Source organism: Scomber scombrus, chromosome 1 (assembly GCF_963691925.1).
Source record: "Scomber scombrus chromosome 1, fScoSco1.1, whole genome shotgun sequence".
Lineage (NCBI taxonomy): Eukaryota > Metazoa > Chordata > Actinopteri > Scombriformes > Scombridae > Scomber > Scomber scombrus.
This window is the reverse complement of record NC_084970.1, coordinates 19,526,093-19,547,698: the sequence shown is the minus strand read 5'-3', so window position 1 is coordinate 19,547,698 and position 21,606 is coordinate 19,526,093. Positions and strand designations below refer to the sequence as shown.

At 39.8% G+C, this 21,606-nt stretch overlaps 1 protein-coding gene across 1 annotated transcript; it reads right to left on the bottom strand.

Annotated features, from left to right (window-relative positions):
- Positions 1–1,734: 1,734 nt before the first annotated feature.
- On the bottom strand, positions 1,735–17,293 carry crispld2 (cysteine-rich secretory protein LCCL domain containing 2). Its single transcript, XM_062422714.1, has 15 exons — positions 17,173–17,293; positions 14,577–14,940; positions 13,382–13,500; positions 12,014–12,146; positions 10,422–10,537; positions 9,867–9,967; positions 9,601–9,780; positions 9,453–9,513; positions 9,287–9,353; positions 9,067–9,197; positions 8,888–8,931; positions 8,724–8,796; positions 8,179–8,254; positions 7,054–7,184; positions 1,735–3,618 (listed from the first exon to the last, which is right to left on the bottom strand). Exons 2-15 carry the CDS (start codon positions 14,850–14,852, stop codon positions 3,567–3,569), a joined length of 1,560 nt encoding a protein of 519 aa, XP_062278698.1. The 5' UTR covers positions 14,853–14,940; positions 17,173–17,293; the 3' UTR covers positions 1,735–3,566.
- Between the last annotated feature and the right edge of the window lie 4,313 nt (positions 17,294–21,606).

Genomic DNA, 21,606 nt, shown 5'->3' with positions numbered 1-21,606 from the left:
AAGTTGTTATGGAACACTGCATTACACATCATTTTGGTGTCTCTCAGCTCTGCTAGAGTCAGCAATTTATTCAAGGGTGAGTCAAAATACTCCTAAGTTACACCCAAAAAGGAAAAGCTTGAGAAATACTTATTAGAAAGACATATTGCTTACCAGACTCCTTCTTGAACACCCTTTTCTTTGAATTCAAGACTCTTTACATGGGACAGCTGGTCAATAAAGAGAGTTAGTTTAATAGTTCAACAGAGATGCTGAGGGGAAATTTTCTTCCCTACAGGCCATGTTGTGCAGCCTTCCTGACTGGATCCCTAGAGGTAGTTGGGAACATCAACAACACAACATCTCATAATTACCTTGTTTAAGATAATGTTTCATGTTCATCAGTGGAGCAGCATGTTCTGAAAAGCTGTTTTAATGGATTGTTGACAACAGTAGAAGATGTTGGTTTAAGAAATTAATATTTTCCAGAGTCTTTAAAGGATGCCAATTTCTTTATATATATATTTCTTATTGCCCACATTACCCTATTACCCTTTGAGTGCTGTGTGATTTAGTTATTGGACAAGCAATATACTCTGCTGTGCAAAGCACATTTAAGGACAAGTAAACTCAAATTTGGACTGGGTCCTCAAGCTTTTTCTCTGTGCAGCTCATGGATTTACAGGGTGAGTACAAATCTTTATCTCCATTGACAATGGGAGTAAAACAGTCATTACACAAGCCAGTTGCAGCTGTTTATCAATAAAGTGGCCAGGGCCCTGTCTAAGTAGGGGCTTAACTGAAACCAAACATCTGCCTCTAATAAGAGCACAAGGATGCTCTGGTCTTATCTCTCTCTCTCCGCCATTCTCCCTTCTTTTTTCCATGTATTTCCCTTTTCTCAGGGTCTAATTTAATAAGATGTTTATTAATGGAATACATACAGAGATCTTATCAGCTCAGTAAGCCTGTAACAAACAGCCTGCAGTGCGAAATGGGAAATTACAAGGTCAAGAACCAAAAGGACAACATGAAATTTGAGCCATGGAGTTTCTTCCTTTCTTCTGAAATCATTCCACCATAAGTTAACGGCACAATTGGCAGATTATGCATGTGGTCCTTGAATAAAAGTGATTGCCTCAATTTATTGTTCCACTTCACTCTGCATGCGTATGTCCACAAAAAGCTAAGCCAAGTTATGAACATGGTCAGTGATATTCTTCCAAGGATGACGGATAAATCCTGGGTGGCCTGGGTCTGAATTTCATTCATATTGCTTGATACACAGATTTTAGGATCAAAGTACATTTAATGAAGTTATATAGTTTCATCATCTTTTGCCACTCACTACCCGGAATTCACATACTTATTTGGGAAGAAATTAATTCACTCTGGTCACTGTTGTTTTAGCTGTGTTTCTTTGAATGTGTAACAAAAAAGGACTTTTGAGGTTTAATGGACCATGAGGTCACAAACTCAGCTAGCTGATTGTCAGGTTAGGCTGTGCTGAGCATGGCCTGGCCCCCTGTGAAATGACTTAATCATAATTGAACCATCAAACATGGTTAAAGAAATCAACAAAAACCCACAATCTTGAAAAAAATGTTTGTTAGTCGATTTTTGAATTCAGTGCCACAGAGTCCGAAAGCATTTTTAGGAGAAACATTCTAAACACGCTTTTCATAAAAACCATGTACTCACTTAACCCATCTTTTAATGAAGCAGAAACATGTGTTGAAGTATTTGTAAGTCATACTTTATTTTCACGTTGTGCAAAAAATATAGAACCCATCCTACACCTGTATAAAAATGATACAACAAAGACAATTAAAACAAATTCACACATTTTAATTATAATCTTGCTGCATAAAGGACGATCCATGAACAAAAAAGTATTTACAGTTCCCATAACTTTACAAAACTTTTATAATTTCCCATTAAAAAAATCCCATATAGAAAGACCTAAATGCCTAGCGTTGCGATAGGACTGAGGTAGAATAAAGAGATAAAGTTGCAATATGTTTTAAGGAAGAGATTTTAAAGTTAGTCATTTTTTTCTTGGCCAGTTATTTGTGTATTTACTCTAAAAAACAATCTGTTAACATGGTTTGTATCCTAGCGGAAACCAAATGTTACAGCAACAAGGCTTGATGGTATTAATTCAGAACTTGCCAAACCAGTTCTGAAGTCAGTTTCCGGGAGGGATGCTAATTATGCTTTTCTGTCAATTTAAGTGCCACTACAAAAAGTGTAAAGATAAATGAAAATCCTTAAAATCAGGGCTGTACCAATAGCAACAGTGCCTCAATCCACTACAGTTATGGACATTAGAGGTGTCTGCCTCTTGCACTGCAAAGTGTAAATTGTTCCAAAGTGCATAAACTGCAGTTTGATGATGAGAATCTTAAGCACATTCACACACCTAAAAATAATCTCTACACAAAAAAACTCTCTGTACCTGAAACCTCTGAAACATGTGACACATTCATCTGTCTTAGGTGTGGGAAGGGGGCAATTATTTTTTTATATATAATACAGTGACCAAAAAAATGAAATGAGGAAAGCAGCAAGCAACAATAAATACAGAAATGACATATGACTGCTTATTATTTTAAACATATCTGCTGTCTGTGATTGTCATCGAATACATCGAACAATATTGCTGCCATTCTTGAGGCCCATCCTCACCAACTATCGCTGACTCCACAGCGAACAGAGCAATGTAACACCTTCTCTTAATCACCTCCACATGTCTGGCACTGAAGTGACACCAGCCTTTTTAAGGGAAACATTATTCCCCCACAGCAGCGCCTGCTGGGTTAGGGTTAGGGTTACCACACTGTTTCCTCTCCTGTAGTATCTGCCTGACAAGTCTTGATCTACCCAGCCAACAAAACATCCCTCCTCAATGAAACACTATCATCCCTCCATTAAATTTATAAATACAATTTAGACTTTTGGTTTCACAGTCTAAATCTTCAAGACTAGAAAAGTAATGATTATCCAAGTGAGCAGAAGAAGGCAATAAAATACAATACAAATAGAATAGAGCATAAAAAATGTATACTGTACTCCTTTTTAAAACGATCAACCAAAATATCATATATTCTGTACATATTGATTAAATACAGTGTGATCAGTAAACATTCCTGTGTATGAAAACCAATTTAAACGTTGTAATAAGAACATCAATGTAAACATAATACTTTCTTTAAACATGTTGATCTCAAAACTTGGCATATGTCAAAACAAAAGATCCAGCACCAGCTGTTCAATGCATCATAAAATATATAAAAACATTATGTATTCACAGATTGAGTGATTAAGAAATATCTATATCTTATATCTGGAGTTAAAAGCTGAGAAAATAAAGGTCCATCAAAATATTGGATGACTTTTACTGTGTGGCTACTGTTTATTAACTGGAGGGGAAGGTGTCTATCAATCTGTTAAGACATAGGACGTTTTGCTCCCACTGAAGGCACAGAGACAGATGAATAGCCATGGTATCCAACCTGCGGGCACTTCCTGCTCTTCCAGAGCAATTGAGGTGACTCTGTTGGTGTTTGGACTTCTGAGCTGGAATCTCACTCCCTCACAGCGAAGACACGGAAAGAGCCTCCATCCACATTGCTCTGGCTGCAAACAGACAATAGCAAGAACATGTTACATTTGTGGGTATTGGAGGGGTGCTGCAGTGTTTTAGTATGCTACTTGAGTTAAAGCAGTTGATCAAAACTGAAGCAGCAGGTTGATTTCTGATGACTTTTAGTTTTAACCTCTAAAAACACTGGATCCTACCATTTTACTTCATGCAATATTATCCAACACTGTCTTTCATTAGACACTTCCTGCCCCATTAAATGGCTACTTTCAAACTGGAACACCCCCCCCCCCTCCCACTTGTAATGCAGGCTTTCTGTAAAAAAAACAACCCAAAAAAAACATGTGTGCTGAAGTAACCCTAATCACATTAGACATGACAAAGTTCCCTTCAACGCCACAGAAGGCTGAGTAGTATTGTGATGTGTAAAATTATTGGAGTTCCCCAAATAAACACATCTTTTTGGACAAAATGTTTGTTTTCATGATACTTGGAAGTGGGCTATTCAATCTTGCCAAAGTCCTACAGTACCAGGAGCCAAATCCATCAAAAAGTACAAAATCATGGTGCTCACAACATCTTTTTAAAAAAACCAACATGTTGGCCTGTCAGCAGTATGACTCACTTTTGCCGTATTACTGACTCTGACATTTCCAGCTACCACACGTGTTAAACTTGATGACTTTGTAATTAGTTTATTAGTGGAGAGACCTTGAAGCTCTGCCATGATCAATAATCGTGATAGGCCTATGCGATTGGTATCAGATCACAAATAATTATCCATATAGGAAAGCACTGGCCAACAGCATTTCCATCCTTGAGTAATTGGATAGGCTGTGATTAATTCCCCGGCATCAGACTCCTGTCCAAACTGCCCACCCTGGCATGGTGTTGGCACATGGCACGGACTCTCTTTCAGGCATTTACTGACCTTCTATCCCAATGCCCAGATCGGGGGCCTTCACAGTTCAGCATTAGATTTCATATAAGTCCGACTACTGCGATTATTTTGGCCATTCAGCACTTTGCACACTCAATTGAAATGCCTGGGTAAAGTAAGCAGAGATCCCATGTGTGGCCCGTCCACACACCAAACCACACCATTACTCTTACAACCCCACATGCCAGCAGAACTGGCCACAAGGGCTTCCTTGCCTAAGCTTAGTCCACTGGAGCCGGCCACAGACATGAGAGTGATGTGAGAAACATGGTGTGCATGCAAGAAACCCTCTAGTCTACATACAGTACTGTATTACAGGAGACATAAATCAAAGTAGGGTATGGTGAACAAAAGCACCTTTCTCAAACATATTCTGTTATATTTACTCATCCAATTTTACTACAAGTTTCATGTTTTCTATTTCAGTTGTATCTCAAGGTTTCTTCACCACACTCCCATTGGTCAAATATTAAAGCTTGAGCTATGCATGGTTTTGAAGATAAATATTATACTTTATCTACCAATTAGAATTCTTAGTGTGTAAATTTATCCACTATAAAAAGTTCCACAATGACATGTACACCACTGTCTGCTAATAATTCCATTATGCTGTGCCCTGCATTTTATTAACACAAAAATTACCATTGTGCAATTGTGCAACTGTGCAGCCGACAATGATTTCACAAAATGACAAAGATTAGTGAGTGTCTGAAATCACATTTTACTGCTCACTATTGAGTGTCTATTATGCAGGGAGCAGTAAATGAGTGAATGATGAAATGATTTTGGAAAAAGCCTCAGTCTCATAATTATTTCTCTTTAAAGCCCCTTCACATCAACTGTCCAGCAACACAGATGTTTTCAATTATTTTGCCCAATTAGACCTCCTCACTGCATGGATGTGTACAGACACTAGTTGACTGACATCACCCTCACTCTCTTATTAGCTTTGTTGCACCTGTTAGTGTGTAGACTCACAAATCAGTCTCCAATAATTTTCGGGAAGGCATGTCCTTGACAAAATGTGGCATAGGTTTGTTAGTGGCCATTCAAGCAACTAACATGCATTTACAAATCCCCAGATTTCGGTAGGCATATATTTCCCATGTCTGGTATCATGAGACTAGTTGGCTTGGATTCAATTTCATCTTCGTCATGCTTGTTAGTGCACTGAGTTGGTTGACCTTATGTAAATCATAGCATACTTCTAAACTGACAGAATAACTGGGGACACTTGTAAAGATTTATAAGGCCTTTGCACCATTTATTGCCTCAAGTTGTAAGTGGTGTCACAAATATTCTCTTTTTGTAGATCCCTTTTTTGAAAAATGTCCTCAAACACCTGCAAATCATGTGCACATGTTTTGGTCATGTACATCTCTGTATAACTACTGGACTGCGATTTTTAACACTTTGAAGGAGGTTACTGGGACAGTTATTGAGTCTAATCCCATTACTGCTTTGTTTGGCATCTCTCAACTGCCTTTGCCTAGACTCCAAGCACATTTGATAGCTTTTGTGACATTATTGGCAAGACTTCTAATCCTAATGAGGTGGAAATCACCAATACCACCATCCCATACACTGTGGATAAAGGAGATTTTCAATAATTTGAGGCTTGAAAAAATCCGATATCCGAAAATTTAGAGAAATATGGGGGCCTTCTTTTGTTTATGCAGAGAAAATCACCTTCCCAGATACGCCCGAATAAGATCCCACTTTATTTTATTTACCTTTTGTCATTTATTTATTTATTTCTACTATGACCTGTAAAGTGAGGTTACCGCATTTACTGTAATATGTGAAATATGGCCGAGCTGACTGTTTTTTTGGGGGGGGTTTTTGTTTTATGTTGCAGGTTGCTGTTTTTCTTTTCTCTTTTGCTTGTATATGATAATGTCATTCACATGCACTTTATTTTTGTCTATTCGTGTATTAAAAATCAATAAACAAACACATTTTCTCTTTTTATCCAGTAATCTAGTACACAGAATGATACTTTGTAACTTTGAACATCAAACTCATCTCACTCCTTTAACACTTCATCAGATTATAGGTTATACTCCTCAACATGCCACCAGTGTTTTTAACCTTTTTATATAATGTGTAGGGAATGGCCCATCATGGCAGGTTAGGGGAGTGCTGTTACTCTTTACTAAAATATGTTACTAGGAAACATTTTCCCTCATTTCTTACTGATAGCTGACATTGCAACTAAGCACGCTTTGCAGTTTCACAGCTGCCAAACGATTGCTTGCGAATGGAAGCCATCACACAGTATGTCGAAATATGAATGGTTGTTTTCATTTTTAGACATAGCTTCTCTTTAAATATGCTACAGCGAGACTGCAAGGAGCCAAATCTAAAAATATACATTTCTGGAATTCAGGCTATCTTTAATGTCACCATGTTAGGCTACAACTATTTGACATGGTGCCCTCTTTGTACTTTTTGTTATTGTGCAACAGTTTTCATCTGGGAAACATAATCACAGAAAAAAATAATTAACCCAAAAAAAGATGAGTTGTACCTTTCAGACTGGATGCCATTTTTCAGGATGCCAATATACTTCTTTCTCTTGTCCAGGGGCAAAACATCCACAAAGCCCCCATCTGCTTTGATCACCCCTGCATGGATGGCTGCTCTACAAATACTGGAGTGCTGTAAAGAGAAAGAGAGTTGAATTAATGCCTTTGTAATTCTTCTACTATGAAATGCAGTAAAAAATCTATTGCACCCAGACACACGTCTCCACATATGCACTGGTACACTCACACAATTGTTCCACAGTCTGAGCCAGAAGTCTGGCTCCAGCATAACAGACCATAAGCTCTTATCAACAGTCTGGAGCAGAATCATTCTTTTTTAGTCCAAACACAGATCACACTGTCCATACTCCCCTCCAACAATTCTTACCAGACGGTTCATGTCTCATATTTAACCAACATCCAACTACGACAAAGCTGTACAATACATTTGGGTGCCTGAGATTGCAAAACATTCTCAAGCACATTTGCTATGACCCACATTGCTGCCTGATTCTGTGCCGGTTGGTATGGTTAGTTAAGGATCTCTTTGGAACTGTGATCTGTAGCCAGCTGGACGTCATCAAGAGTCAATTTCATCCATGGTGAAACCCCATTAAACCCCTCATAGACTTCATGTGCCAGTTGGCAACTCCAAAATGAGCCACAAGAGTGATGGGAATACTTGCACAGTGTACGTCCGTTACGTTTCGTATGAAGGGTAATTTACAGTGACTAATACACTTTGAACATGTCTTAGGTGACGTCAAAGTAATGATGTACGAACTAGCCTTCTTGAAACCATGTCCTTTTTCTCTTCTACCTCTGAGACACAGGCACATAGTCTAAGATAACACTTGAGTGAGCCTGTAAATGATCAAGCCTCATGCAGGGTAACACATTCCTGGCTACCTCAGGCTTGCCTCACCATTACGCTCATTCCCCATGAGCCATGTTCTTACTGTGAATGGCTTTTCTTAGCTACCAAGCATCACTAAGTCTGAAAAAGTGCCTAACTTAATCAATTTAACTCAAAATTTGAGACCTTTTTGTTTAAATGGGACAGCACTGGATGGCTGCTGCGCCGATGTGATTCTTGATCTATGTGTTTGTAATGGCGTATTACTTACGTCTGCATAGATGTTGTTCCCGATCACTGGTGACCAAGAGGAAGGCTGATTTTTGCAGTTGATCGGACAGGAGATTCTGAGGAACATATTAAATATTTGTATGAATTTGCAGCAACAGGAAAGGGTAATATTAACATTAATTATTATTTCAAGGCTTCTTTTCCTGATGTGTGTCTAGATTTCAAAAGTTTTACAACAAGTAAGAGCGTTAAAGGCCTTGAAAATTTTTTTCATTTTCTCAGTCAGTTTCTTAATTTCAGTCATGGGAACCTACATGAACTCACTATTTTCTACAACACTTTTGGTTATTTAGATTATTTTTATATCGAGATTTCTGTATTTCTTTATTTCACTCACTACTCTTACTGGTTTGAAGTGGGTTAATTACTGTTCAACAAAGTAGATTAAATTAGTTTTTCAGTGTAAAATCATGGATATTTAATGTTATAGATAAGTACCAGTTCTCAGTACTATTTAACAGAGCAATTGTATGAGACAAAATGGCTGATTATCGCATGATTTAAAGAATGGATGTGAAAGCGCACCTTGGGCAGTGTGATAAAGGCTTCTTGAATGGGCAGATTTCAGCGACTGTGGTGTAGCAGTCAACGGTCATTTCTGATACAGAGAGAATAGAAAATACTTGATATACCAAATATTTGTTTGCTTACTGGGTGAATGTACATACAATTGGGACAGGGGGTCTCACCTTCCACTTTGGCTACCACAAATGCATTGCCAGGTTTAAATTTGCTGTAAAAGACATCATAGTGTTTAGAAATTAGGAGAACACCGGTTCTTATTATTGCTTAAACAGAATCACAGAAGCAAGGATATGTATGATTTCATCCTATTTGGGCAACAATGAGGCTGAGCAAAGGTATCTACCTGGAAGACTCAATGCCATTCTTTGTGGCTTTGACAAAAAATGGAAACTTGTCCTGTCTTGTGACGTCGACAACTCCTCCGTTGTTGTCAATCACGCCAAAATGGATAGCAGCACGGCAGATACTTGATTGCTTAAACAATGAAAAATGGACACATATAAATATACATTTATATTATAAAATGGTACTTGATGTACGTTTGTTTCATGCAAAAGACTCACCACATCGTAAAAGAGAGTCCCCCAAACTTTCCCTTTTTTATTCAGGCAGTTAGCAGGACAATTATATCTGCAGAGTTAAAAAAAACAAAAAACATTTTATGAAACTGGAGGAAGTGTTAGGTTAATGAAACTGAGTAGACATATGTGTACATCCAAATAATCTGACCTGTTGCAGGTTGCTCCTCTGCACTTATCTCGCAGTCTAGTCTCACACTTAATGTTCTGAACTGCAAGACAGAAAGAAGAAAGAATCAGTAAAGAAATGTGTGAGAATATGAAAGTGTGGGGTCATTTTTAATAGTTCTTGTAGCTACCCAGGTTGGTACTACTGGGAGTCTTTGAAGATGGAGTCTTGGGAATGTTGAGTTTGGACACCGGTTTCTTTGGAGCAGAGGGTTTGGGTTTGGGGGCAGGTTTGGCGGTGGTGCGAGGTGGGAGTGGGACCTGAGGCCTCTCCACCTCATTCATGTCCTCTGTCTCTGAGCGCTGAGAGTCTAATGATGGATAAACAGACAGAGTTCAGGCTGGTAATATGTTTAATTTGAACATCTTTGAATGAAAATCATACAGCTTTGCTCACCTTTGTAACACAGATTATTCCTGCATCCTCCTCCATAGCTGGGAGGGCACTGGGAACAAGGGCGGCCATGCTGGTACGGAGCCTCACCAATCCAGTTGCCCCTGGAGAAGTGGCACAGTGGACAGATTGACTAAGGTGGAAATTAATCATCAGTCAAGCATCTCTGGGCTCATGGCCTTATAATTACTTCAGCCCTCTTTGCCTGCGGTCAACACTCCTAACAGTCATTAGTCCCACAAACTAATAAAAACCCTCCTCGTTGTCTGTCAGGCAATTACATCCTGTGGGCTGTCTGGAAAACAAACGTCTGCTCAGCTCTTATTTTTCTTTCCCAGTGTTCATTATTATTTTTCTATTCTGACTTCTGGAGGAATTTTAATAGGCCCAATATGTCACACAAATGCCCTGCACAACTATTCAAACAGGAAAAATCAACTCTACAGCTAACAGTAACACATACTGTAGCATTTGTCAGTGCTTTAAGGAAATTTAAACAAGAGTCCAGAGAGTAAAGGTGATGATGAAAAGTGGAACATGAAGGAATATTGATCTTACTTTGGGGAATAGTTGCACACAAGGTAAACAGCGTTCTCCCATATTTCTCCCCACACGTTCATCCTTGGACACACGTGCACAGCACAGCCAACACGGCTAGTGGTTGCCCAGACCAGCTGTAAAGAGGGAAATAAAAGAATGGCCAGTGGTATGAATGAAAAGAAAAGTATAATGAAGTAAACTATACAGCTTGCAGCCTAGATTTCCTGTGTCACTTCTCACAGCTCGTGGGTCAATCGGTCACTCGAGAGGAGGCAACTAGATCATCAGTCACAATTAATGGGGCCACTGGGACTTTGGGCAGCGCCTTGTCTGTTATTTTATTCTGCCCCAGACAGATGCTCATCATGTGTGAACACACTTTGCCCTCTGTGACACAATTGTGATCATTTTCATCATCCAGTTAGAAGTGGAAAATATGACAGTTTTTAAAAAATATATCTTACTCAGAACAAACAGAAATCAGCGTAGACCCAAAACTGTCTGAGGTCAAATAAAATGCCTTTTTAAATGGAAAGCTGCTGCAGTGGTGTTACAGATGAATGATGTGCCATTTGACGGCGAATTCAACACAGCCTGTTCCAAAACTCCTCCTCACTTTCCTCCCAACTCTCAAACATGTGCGCTCTCCCTCTCCTCAGGAATGTTCATCTTTTTCTTGGTATAGTTCGAGGCCACTGGAAGCAGTGAGTCAGCACACAGACTGATGTGTGCTGAGTGCTAGTAGTTTAGCCCAGTGTAATCTCTAGCTTCAGAGGGTCTTCCATTGCAGAGGTAGTTAAGGGGTATGACTGCTAGGACTGCAGATACATCAGCACCTCCAGCAAATAAAAAGACTGAGACAAGGTGATGATGCTCAGATTTGGCACTGTCCCCTCTCTGCAGCATCTTTAAAAGAATCCAGGTCAAGCAGTGAGGGATGTCTGGTGTCTGGAAATGACTACCAGATGGCAGTGATCAGGTTTCAGGGTGAGGGCAGAGGGAGGATTCTGGATGTTTCTGTAAACTCATCCCAGCAGCTACAAAGTAAAGTCTAGTCGAAGAAGGGGCCAGCTCCACTTCTTTTTCCTTTAGATTGATTTATTAATTTTCCTACCCATTCCTAAATTCTCTTCTCTGTCTCCCACTCTGCACTGTTTAATTATTTACCACTGGTGACATCTTTGTTTTCGCTGCTTACAAGTTACTATATGCCTGAGTGTCATTTAACCCCCCTTTCCTTCAACAACTTTGGCCATAAATACTGTGAAATATGTCATACAGAAGGAGAGGGTGCAAACCTCATGTTGTTTTCTTATATTGCCCAGAAACACCTGTTATGTTACATGTGTTTTGTTTAAAAGGTAAAAGAAGCCACATGGTCAACACTAGCACAAATACTGTCATAAATATGGCAGAGATAACAGTTTATAGTTCAAATGGAAGTCAAATGTCTAATATATCTAATATTCAAACTAGGTGCAAGACTTTTCCTCAAGACAGAATTTTGCAATAACTGGTCAAGTTGAGAGTAAGCAACTCACTACTGAGCAGTCCTTTAACTTCTATTTTGTCTAAAAAAAGTTTTCCCTGAACTCTCTTTTTTATCTCACCTGGGTGTAATGGGTGCACATGGGCCCAGAGCAGCGTTCTGGACACCAGGGGCTGCACTCATGGGGGTAGGGATAAGTGTAGTCTTTCACCTCATCGTACCAGGCCTGGACGTGGAAGGCAGGGGAGCGGTATCTGTAGGGCCCATGTACACACAGACACAGACACACAGACACACAGGCACACACACAGGCACACACACACACACACGCACACACACACGCACACACACACACACACACACACACACACACACACACACACACACACACACACACACACACACACACACAGACAAACAGTAGGCTCAGTCACAGGCCATCCAGGTACCAGGGGCAAAAGGGAAATATCTGAGGGAGCTGCCAGGTGCTTTGGCCAGACTTAAGAAACACTGCATGAACCTCACTGCTCCTCCCCTTGCTTCAGGTCTCAAATGATGAGTCTGAATTTGACCTGGCACACAGAACAGCAGTCTGTTCCCCTCCATAACAGGGGAAATCAAATCAGGTTAAAAAAAAGAAGAAGAAAGAATCAGAGCAAACCTAAACATGGCTCCACATTCTAACAAATCAGTCTTAGGCCTTATTATAAACATCTCTTTTTACGGTATTGAAAAGTGCTGAGCTTATAAATGGAGAGTGGAGGGGGAGTGGAAAAATAGGACTCCACACTGGGTTTGCTTGGCACAGGAAGAAAAGAAGGGAGTGGGGAGGGAGGGAAGGGGCTGTGAGAATGAGAGCAGATTCCTGGAAGGGCACCTGCTGCGATAGCCATACGCTCTTGTACTATACACAGAGGCCTGCTGTGTCTGATGTCTGTGCAAACACACACACACACACTTAAGAACATCAAACTTAATACTATCGTACTGACTAGCGTTACATATGCTTGCACCTCACACATTTTTATGCATCATTGATTTTGAAAAATGCAGTGATTTCTTTTAAGAAGCAAATCTGTTTGAATTGATTTTGACCTAGATTTTGGTTCTTGCAACATCCAACAGTCATTGCATTTCCTGCACTCAACAACTTTGGATAACTTGGGAAATACCTACTGTTACAAAAAAGGAGAAGTGCATAGAAAGTTCAAATGAGCTGCTGTTAATGTGAATTTGACTCTGGCCTGTGTATCAAACCTCAATACTCTAATGACAAATATCTGTCACTTAGTACATCAGTGAAAACTGTTTTCACCTGTTTTTGTTTCACATTTGAGAGCTTCCTCAGAAGACACAAGTTTATATTCCTTAAAGTAAGATAGTAAAAAGTATAGTTTTGGATGCTGTATCGGCACTATTACCTTATCGTAATAATTATTACTCCATAATAATTAAAATAAACACAGATAAAAATGTCAGTGCATCTCACCTGCCCCAGTGTACAGCCAGGTTCTGTCCAATAGACATGAGCAGGTCCTGAGGTCCATGATCCCAATGACATGCCTCCGCCCAGTGAGTTGCAGACCGTTCCAGCTCATCGTCCCATACCTGCATGCATTCAGTAAAAACAGTTACTCACAGTAAATCTACCTGCGACATTCACCTGCTGCATCCACTACAATGTGAAGCTGTGTATCTAACCGCAACCTGTTCAAGGCCTCCCGCACTTCCCTCTTTCTCGGCGAGATGAAACTGAGCTGGATACAAGTACAACATTAACCTTAGACAGTGACATTTGAGTGGAGGAGCTGGCGCCTGGCCCCAGTCCACTACAAATCTCCAGCAATCACAGCTGAATTATCCACATTTCCTGAGTGGGTTTCTTTAATGCAGTGCAGAGGAGAGTGGAAAGCAGAGAGGACACCTGACTCCCACCATGGAGGGGGCACTATGAAGGGAGGGAGGACTGCATACAGCGTGGCCCCTCAAAGCACATCTCCTCAGTAAATTTCCAGCCTTTTGGTGGTCGCTAACACATGCGCACACAGACACCACTGTAACCCCAAACACCCATACACTAACACAAACACACACACTGCCTGTTTGCTGGAATTTGAGAGAGCGCTGGGCAGAGTAAATCTTCAGACACTTTCCTACCCGGCTATAACCGCACTCCAGAGACACAGGCCACCACTGCTTCTCTCAACTTTATGGACCTTGTGGTTTTCAATAACTTTCTGTGTGTCTCAACAATAATTCCTCATCTACTTTACCCATTGATGTGCCACGTAGTCTCACGATTTTTCCCTCTCTACCCTTATTCTCTCTGTCCTCTATTGACCCAGCCCTCCCTCGCTCTTCTCCAGTGCTGAGCTGTTTGCAGGTAGGACAGAGTCAGCATTATTATCCTCCTTGTAAAAGAGCAGCACAGCAGGCTGGTAATAGTTCAGCATCATGACTGCATGTTTCCAACAGAGAGAAAAGGTTGTTTTTTATTAAAGCAACGCCACTTTTTGAAAGTGTTTTAAACCCCTAATCACCAGCCTCATTTCAGAGTTCAGTGTTGCTGACACATTAAAATGAACTTCTTTGTGAGGTAAAGCCAGAGATTAAAGTTGTTTGTTGTCTGTTGACTGAGAATGATTGCTAGATGAAGGTAATGTGGTTAATGGGACATGTCTCACCATGTTCTCCATGTTGGAGGCAGTGGGGTAGACACTGCCCCTCAGCTTGTTGTGAAGCAGGACAATTTCCTCACGGTCTGACCAGCGGATGGCTCGCCGGTTCCTATTGCCAGTTGTGTTGCTGGTGCTGTTCTGGTCCATTTCCTCCTCGTAGCGGCTCAACAGCTGTCTGAGTTCCTTGGAATCAGGCAGGAAGAGGGACACTGAGTCCCTGACGCACAACAGCAGAAGGGAGAGGGAGAGAACAGGGAGCCAGGCCATGACAGCACAAGTCATTCTGACACCCAGATGTCTGAGTTTAATTTTCAGACTACAGAAGACAGCGTTTTTTGTGCGAATGCAGCTCCTGGGTCCCAGACACAACCTGCAGGGAGGAAACATTTAATGAGTTTTTCCTCTCTGTGTGAGTCAACAAGATACTGGGTACTGAGTACCAGTTACAAAATACAAGTGTACAGATTACTAAACTTGCGTAGGAGCCACTTCCTCAAATAAAATTGTCAGCACAAACAGACTTTTTGCAATGTTTTAGAAGTTTGATAAAGTACAAAATATCAGTGTCTATCCTTATACATTCCCTCCTGTTGCAAAAGCTCTCTTGTGATACTGACTGGCATAGTAAACTGAGACTTCACAATAGTCCTCACTCAACTCTGGGCTTTTTATTCTCATGAGTTCTGCTTTCTGTCAGTTTAGCCTTTACTCAGTTTATGGTTGTTGCATAGAAACAGTCACCAGTATTACATACCCTAATAGAAGCTGATGCAATCTAATACAATTGACCAGCAATAAGTCCTATCTGATGCTTTGGATGTTTAGTGTGGTTATAATGACGCATTAACAACTCCTGTTTAAAATATTCTTTCCTCCACAAGTATGAGATACATAACAGTCAATATATTACAATCCAGTTGGAACATTATAAAGCAGACTTGTTGTATAGGACTATACAAGATTATACAGGTGTAAAGTGGTGATTCAGTGTCTATTGTATGTTGAAAAGTTATTCTGTACTTTTAAAAGGTATGTTTTCCTCTTTATCTACAAAGATACTGTGATCTGGCTTTTTATTGTACATTACTGAATAGCCAACATCATAATGTCATCATTATCTTATGTAACATATTGTGAGACTATACTGTGACACTGGCCAGACCCAGTGTATGAGTGCGACATTTAACTTGAACACAAATGAGATCAAAAAATAATATGAATAAAAAAACTCCACTTATTTGCAAAGTTTATACATCTATCAGTTTAATTATATATTATCAGTGATAATATAGCACTCTTAACCTGGAATATAATGATACCTTGTTCTTAGTAAATATGGCATTCACTTTGCTTTAGAGTTGTTATTGTTACTGTTAGATTCTGAGAAATGCTACCCTGTCTACATCATCTTCTTACCCTCTCTCATTATTTTCTAATCAAACTGAGTAGCAGCATGTAACACTGAGGAGGTAAACCTGAGTTCATGTCAGGTTGACAAGTGTTCACCCTGTTGAAGCATATTTGAGCACAACAGTGCATTCCTGACACATCCAGGGGCAATACTCTCTAACTGACCCAGCAGCTGACCTCCCTTTGGAAGAAAACAAAACTTCTAAGATTTGAGCTAGACCAAATATCACAAAGTCAGAAACTTTTGTTTAGAGAGAGGAGCAGTCAGTCGGTATTATTAGAGAAGAAATAATGTTAATGTTCAATGGCAATAAAGTATTCTGATTCTGATTCTGAAAAAAGCTAGCTAGTGCACTGGTTGCTCTTCTCCTTGAATCCTTTCACCTCTTTCCCTCTAGCTGAAAAGGCAGCTTGAGGTCTGGCACCGGCTCTGTGTCAACATGCTGTGCCAGCTCAAGACACCGGGAGCCAGCGGGCAGCTGAAGCACCACACCCTGCTCCTCTCCTTGTGCCCCTTTTTCACACTGAACCTCTACCAACTTCTCTGTCTGGGCCCTTCTCACAGCTCTCCTGAATTTTATACCAGAGTGACAGACACGAACATATCCACATGTTGCTAGATCCTGGAACAATCTTTGCCACTGGTGGTGATCTAAAGAAGGACTGACCTCCACTTCACCTCACCACTATGTTGAATGTAAACACAACTAATGTCACAATATATAATATCTCATTTAAATGCATTTTCATAAGCACATCTATGGCTTTATGTGCATCATATCTTAACATTTAGGATTGAAAATATTAAAATATTTCCCTAGTTTGCTCAGTAGGTACTGCTGTCCCACCGACATGGCTGTAAAGTAAAGTGTCAGCCTATTTTACAAGTAAAGTAGCCAAGTCTGAAAACATGGGGGGTTGTTTCTCTCATAATGTCATGGTATTTAAAATTTAAAAAATCATTGTAAATAAAGAACAAAAAATCAGATTCATTCACCGCAAGTTATTCCTGTCTAAAGGCGTAGACATCTGCAAAGCCAACCTGACCATCTACACATCTTATAGTCTTCTCTTTTTAAAAAAGAATTTTTTATTTATTTATTTAAATGATGTATTAGCCTTTATAAAGCCCCTGCCATATCAAAGTGTAGCTGCATGCAATATAACGCGTGTAATGTGTCATCTTGCTCACCTTGACCTTGCTTGTTTGTAGCTGGTTGATTTCGGAGTAGTTTACGGAGCAGTTTATATTTTATTCCCTTGTGAGAGGACCAGGCTGCCGCGGGACTCGCTGCTGCTTGTTGGCGGTGTTCCTGGAGCATAGGAACTGTGTAACTTTCTGAGCTGCTCACAGAGCCTTATATAGAGGGGGGGACCCCTCGGGAGCAGAGGAAAAAATTAGTCTCTCCTCACTCCAATCCCTCCCCCACCCACTCGCCACCAGTCTCCATTAAGTATGCAGGAAAACCGGCGCACAGCCTACTGTCTGCAGGAAAGCTACACATAATGTAAGTCCCCGGGTTGTTAGGATCACCATCTCTGAATCACGATCGAGTGACAGTTATTACAGAGACACATACACAAGATATTTAAACAAACTTAACAAGAACAGCAGTGGACACGAGAAAAGGATTATTTTAGACTGTGATCATTTCATAAACTTTTCCGTCATAAATTTATACACAGTCTTTTTTTAAGTAATCATCAGATATTTAGTTTAAGCCATTTTTTCTTACTCTGTCATTTTTATTATAGCGTTTATTCACTGTTAATCCTACCAGTGTTATTTTCAGGATCACTTATAAAAAACAAATATTAAATGTGCAGATTTTACACATAAAGTTCAATTACTTCTCCTAAGGAGTAGTCTACTACAGATAAAGCCTGTGGAAACATTTCCATGATGCCCTCTGTGGTATAAAGGATGCTACCTGTATTTTATTCCTGTATGACCTGAATTATGGAAAATGTAGCATCCAGTTTTTGGTGTTTAAATCAGGATATTTCAGCTCCTGCTGCTTCAATTTAAACTATTCTTTTTTCATCAGTTTCATGTAAGTCAATTGATCTTGAAGTGCAACTTGACAAGTTGTGAGAGAATCCCTTTAAAAACACTGTAGGACAATAACTCTTACAGATAACAGCTGAATCACTTTTTCATCGCTGCTCAAGACCCAACAGGGATGTCAAAGGTCAAACAACCATACGCATACCATTATAGATTAATAATTCAATAATAAATCCATCCAAATGTAGGAAATAAGTGCAAAATATTACTCCACATTACATATTATTGTAAAAGTTCTGTTTTAGCACAACGTTTGAGCAGGGAACCATCGCAACTAAGAATTGAATTTCACTAATTGTAAGGATAATTGAGTGAAATCAGCTTCTGTAGTTTGGCTGGAACAACATCACTCAGGGTTTACATCCCTAGTTAAGACAAACTACAGAAAAAAACCCAACACATTACCTTCATTAATATCTCCACAGCATGAAAGTGTTATCAGTAAATGCAGCCTGAAAACACTTCAGATTTTGTCCTGGAGAGGTTAAAGTGGGGAAGAGAGGTATTGAGGCTCATCTGATCTAAAATCAAGGTTCATCACGTGTTACTGTTGTATTGTATCTCCTTACTGAACTTGCAGAGAGCTAGCTGTGTTGTGACCCAAATAGTTCACATCTTATTCCATCATGAGCTTGATTTCTGTCTGAAACATCTCAGATATTTACAAGAATACAGCCACTCAGAAGGGATGCCAGCAACTGAACCCACAGACAGATTGTCTTCCCACAAAGAGTCTGCCAGTTTGGGTTCTGCACTCAGTCAAAATACATGTTTAACAGGAAGTCTGGCCCATCATGCATCTGTTTTCTTTCTTCAGTGTCCCGCAAAGATGCTGTAGTGGGTAGCTTTTGTGAGATGTTTACTGTAAAATTATGTTTCTTAGAGAGAGGGAAAGAAAAGCTAGAAGATCAAGCTCATCTGTCTAATCTACAGTTTGCCCTCATTCATCCCTGTCAGAGAAACTCACCCATCTGACAAACAACCCATCAATTGTGATTTACAGTTTGCAAATCGTGGGATATCAGACTAATAATTTAGTAACATCTGGGATTGTAATAGTACAATCCAGAGATTCCCTAAATGGAGATTTTAAATCTTAAGAATGACATTTAGATCTGTCCTGATGTCTGTAGTCTGCCTCAGGCCTTATGAGGGAAGTGTTTTCTCCTCCAGGTGCATCATGTAGAACTTATATGAAGCCATTCTCCTTAGCTATTACACAATGATGTAATCAAATCCTAATGGTTTTTGAGTTGGCTGCAGCTACTGTTACAGATCAGTTATCCAATCATAAATTCATCCACATGAAGAAAACACATTTGAAATATTACACCACATTACAGATTATTTGACTCTTTGTAGAAGTTTTGTTTTTATTTTTTGTGCATTGACAATGAGAGCAGCATCCACAAATACCAGCTTTGTGAATCTTTACAGTGTTACGGGTCTCTTCTGATTTTAAAGGGGTACTCCACAGATTTAAACATGAAGTTTACTAGTCACAACAACTGCGCCTGTAAAAACAGCTCTGGATGAACATTGTAAAGTCTGAGAAACAACCCAGATGATGTCAAAGTTTTATCATCATCATCATTATCATCATCATCCCTGACTTTTACTGGAAGCCAGTGTCAGTAAACCCCATGGGATTTGAAAGAGAAGGGCATCTAGAAAGTAAGGTCTTATGAAAGACATCATTTTGCAGTTGTAGGATCAAGTATTTTGGAGTGTCCCCCATACTAGGAACTAAAAGTCAGGATATTTTTGCCTCAGCTGTTTTCCATTTTGATCATTTTCAATATGTCCCTAGTGAGTCCCCCAACTTTATGGAAGAGAAAAAACTAAGTGCCTCTTTTAGATCTGTAGTAGCAGTTTGCACATTTATGGTATGTTGCCTTGATCTTTTAAAATTGTAGAACCTCTTTGAACATTTTTTTGTCTCTGTGGGTGATGTAAAACAGTTCACAAATACCAGTCAGCAATTATATGTGCTCTGTCAAACCATTAAAGCACCATGTTACTTTCAAAACTCCTTAAGCAATGCTGAGTTTTCAAGAACACAAATTTGACCTTCAACTTTATGGCTTAACGTCCTGTCTTGCTGGTGTTTTTTTTTTTTTTTTCAAACACACTGTAAATCATAAGTATGAGGACATCTTTACTTCTGTGAACGTGGTCCATATTGCTGGATTCTGGATGAGTGGATTGTCAGGATTATAATTTATTGTATATGTCCTGATGAGAAAACCTCAATCTGCATTTCCTGGTCCTGAGCTGTGCGAATGATAACGGTTAGTAATCATTATGTAAGTCAGATATGATGACTGTATTCAAAAGTCCATGGGATGGTTTCCTTCTCAGAACCATTATTCATTACTCGGCCGCATCAACCCTGATACATAATTCATATCGGTACAAATGGAAACTGGAAACTCACAAATCTGCATTAGTCTCAGTTGACAGAAGGATTATATAACTCCAACTTTTTTTGGTTCTTTACGTTTTGACATTATATAATCATGAGTGGGTTGGGGCCTAGTAGTTTTTTTCGAGGGGACCCTACATCCACTGTGCATACACACACATACCGCTTTCCAAATACAACACAGAACTGGTTGATTTGGACAGTGGCTTCTGGAGGTCCTTGAAACTGCCTGCCATGCTTATTTTCCTTATAGGAACTGTGGAGTGCTACAGAAACTCTAAACAAGACACATGAAAATGAGATGCAGTGGAGGGAAAAACTGGGGGAGACTGAATGAAGAGACCATATGGTGTACAAGGCTGATTATAAAAACAAACCAGTGGGTGTATTGAAATGGAACAGGAAATGCACAAAAATCACTCCCACAAGTATAAACATGTGATGGGAGGCCAGATAAGTTCAAAGCCAGCACACAATAGGAGAAGTGATCAGCATAAGGATGCTGTATAGAGGAATTTGTACTGCCGCTTTGTGGTTTATGACATCCTGAATGGAAGATATGTTATAGCCAACAATCATGATAGAGGTAACTGGCATGTTGATAGGTAGAAAGTGCCCACAACATATCAATAATAGGTACTATATATCCATTACGCAGTGGAAACACATGGACATAGCATCTGTTTTCACCATTTGGTTTAGTAATGGATGTTTTTAGGCTTTTTACTGCTCAACGGCACCTTTACCGGATGCTGCAGATGGAAAAATCCAGATTTGGCAAACTGGCAGTGAGTAGCAAGTATGGCTTGGTTTGACCAGTAAAACCTGTCAAAATGAGTGAGGAAATACTGCAATCTCACATTGCCAGTTTGGTGAACTGTGCCCTTGGACTAAGGCACTACTATTTGCACTGTTTCAATATTGAGCAATGGTGGCATTAATGGCCGTCACATGACTCAGAACAGGGTAACTCGGTCATAAGAGGTTGAGTTGGAGTAGATGCGACAGGTCCCTATTGTTCTCATCCCGATGCTACATGTGGTTTGACTTTGTTGCTGCAAGACAGCTCTCAATTTTGGATCTCTCATCTCCACATTGAATAATTATTCTGATCCCTGGTACTTTTATTACCC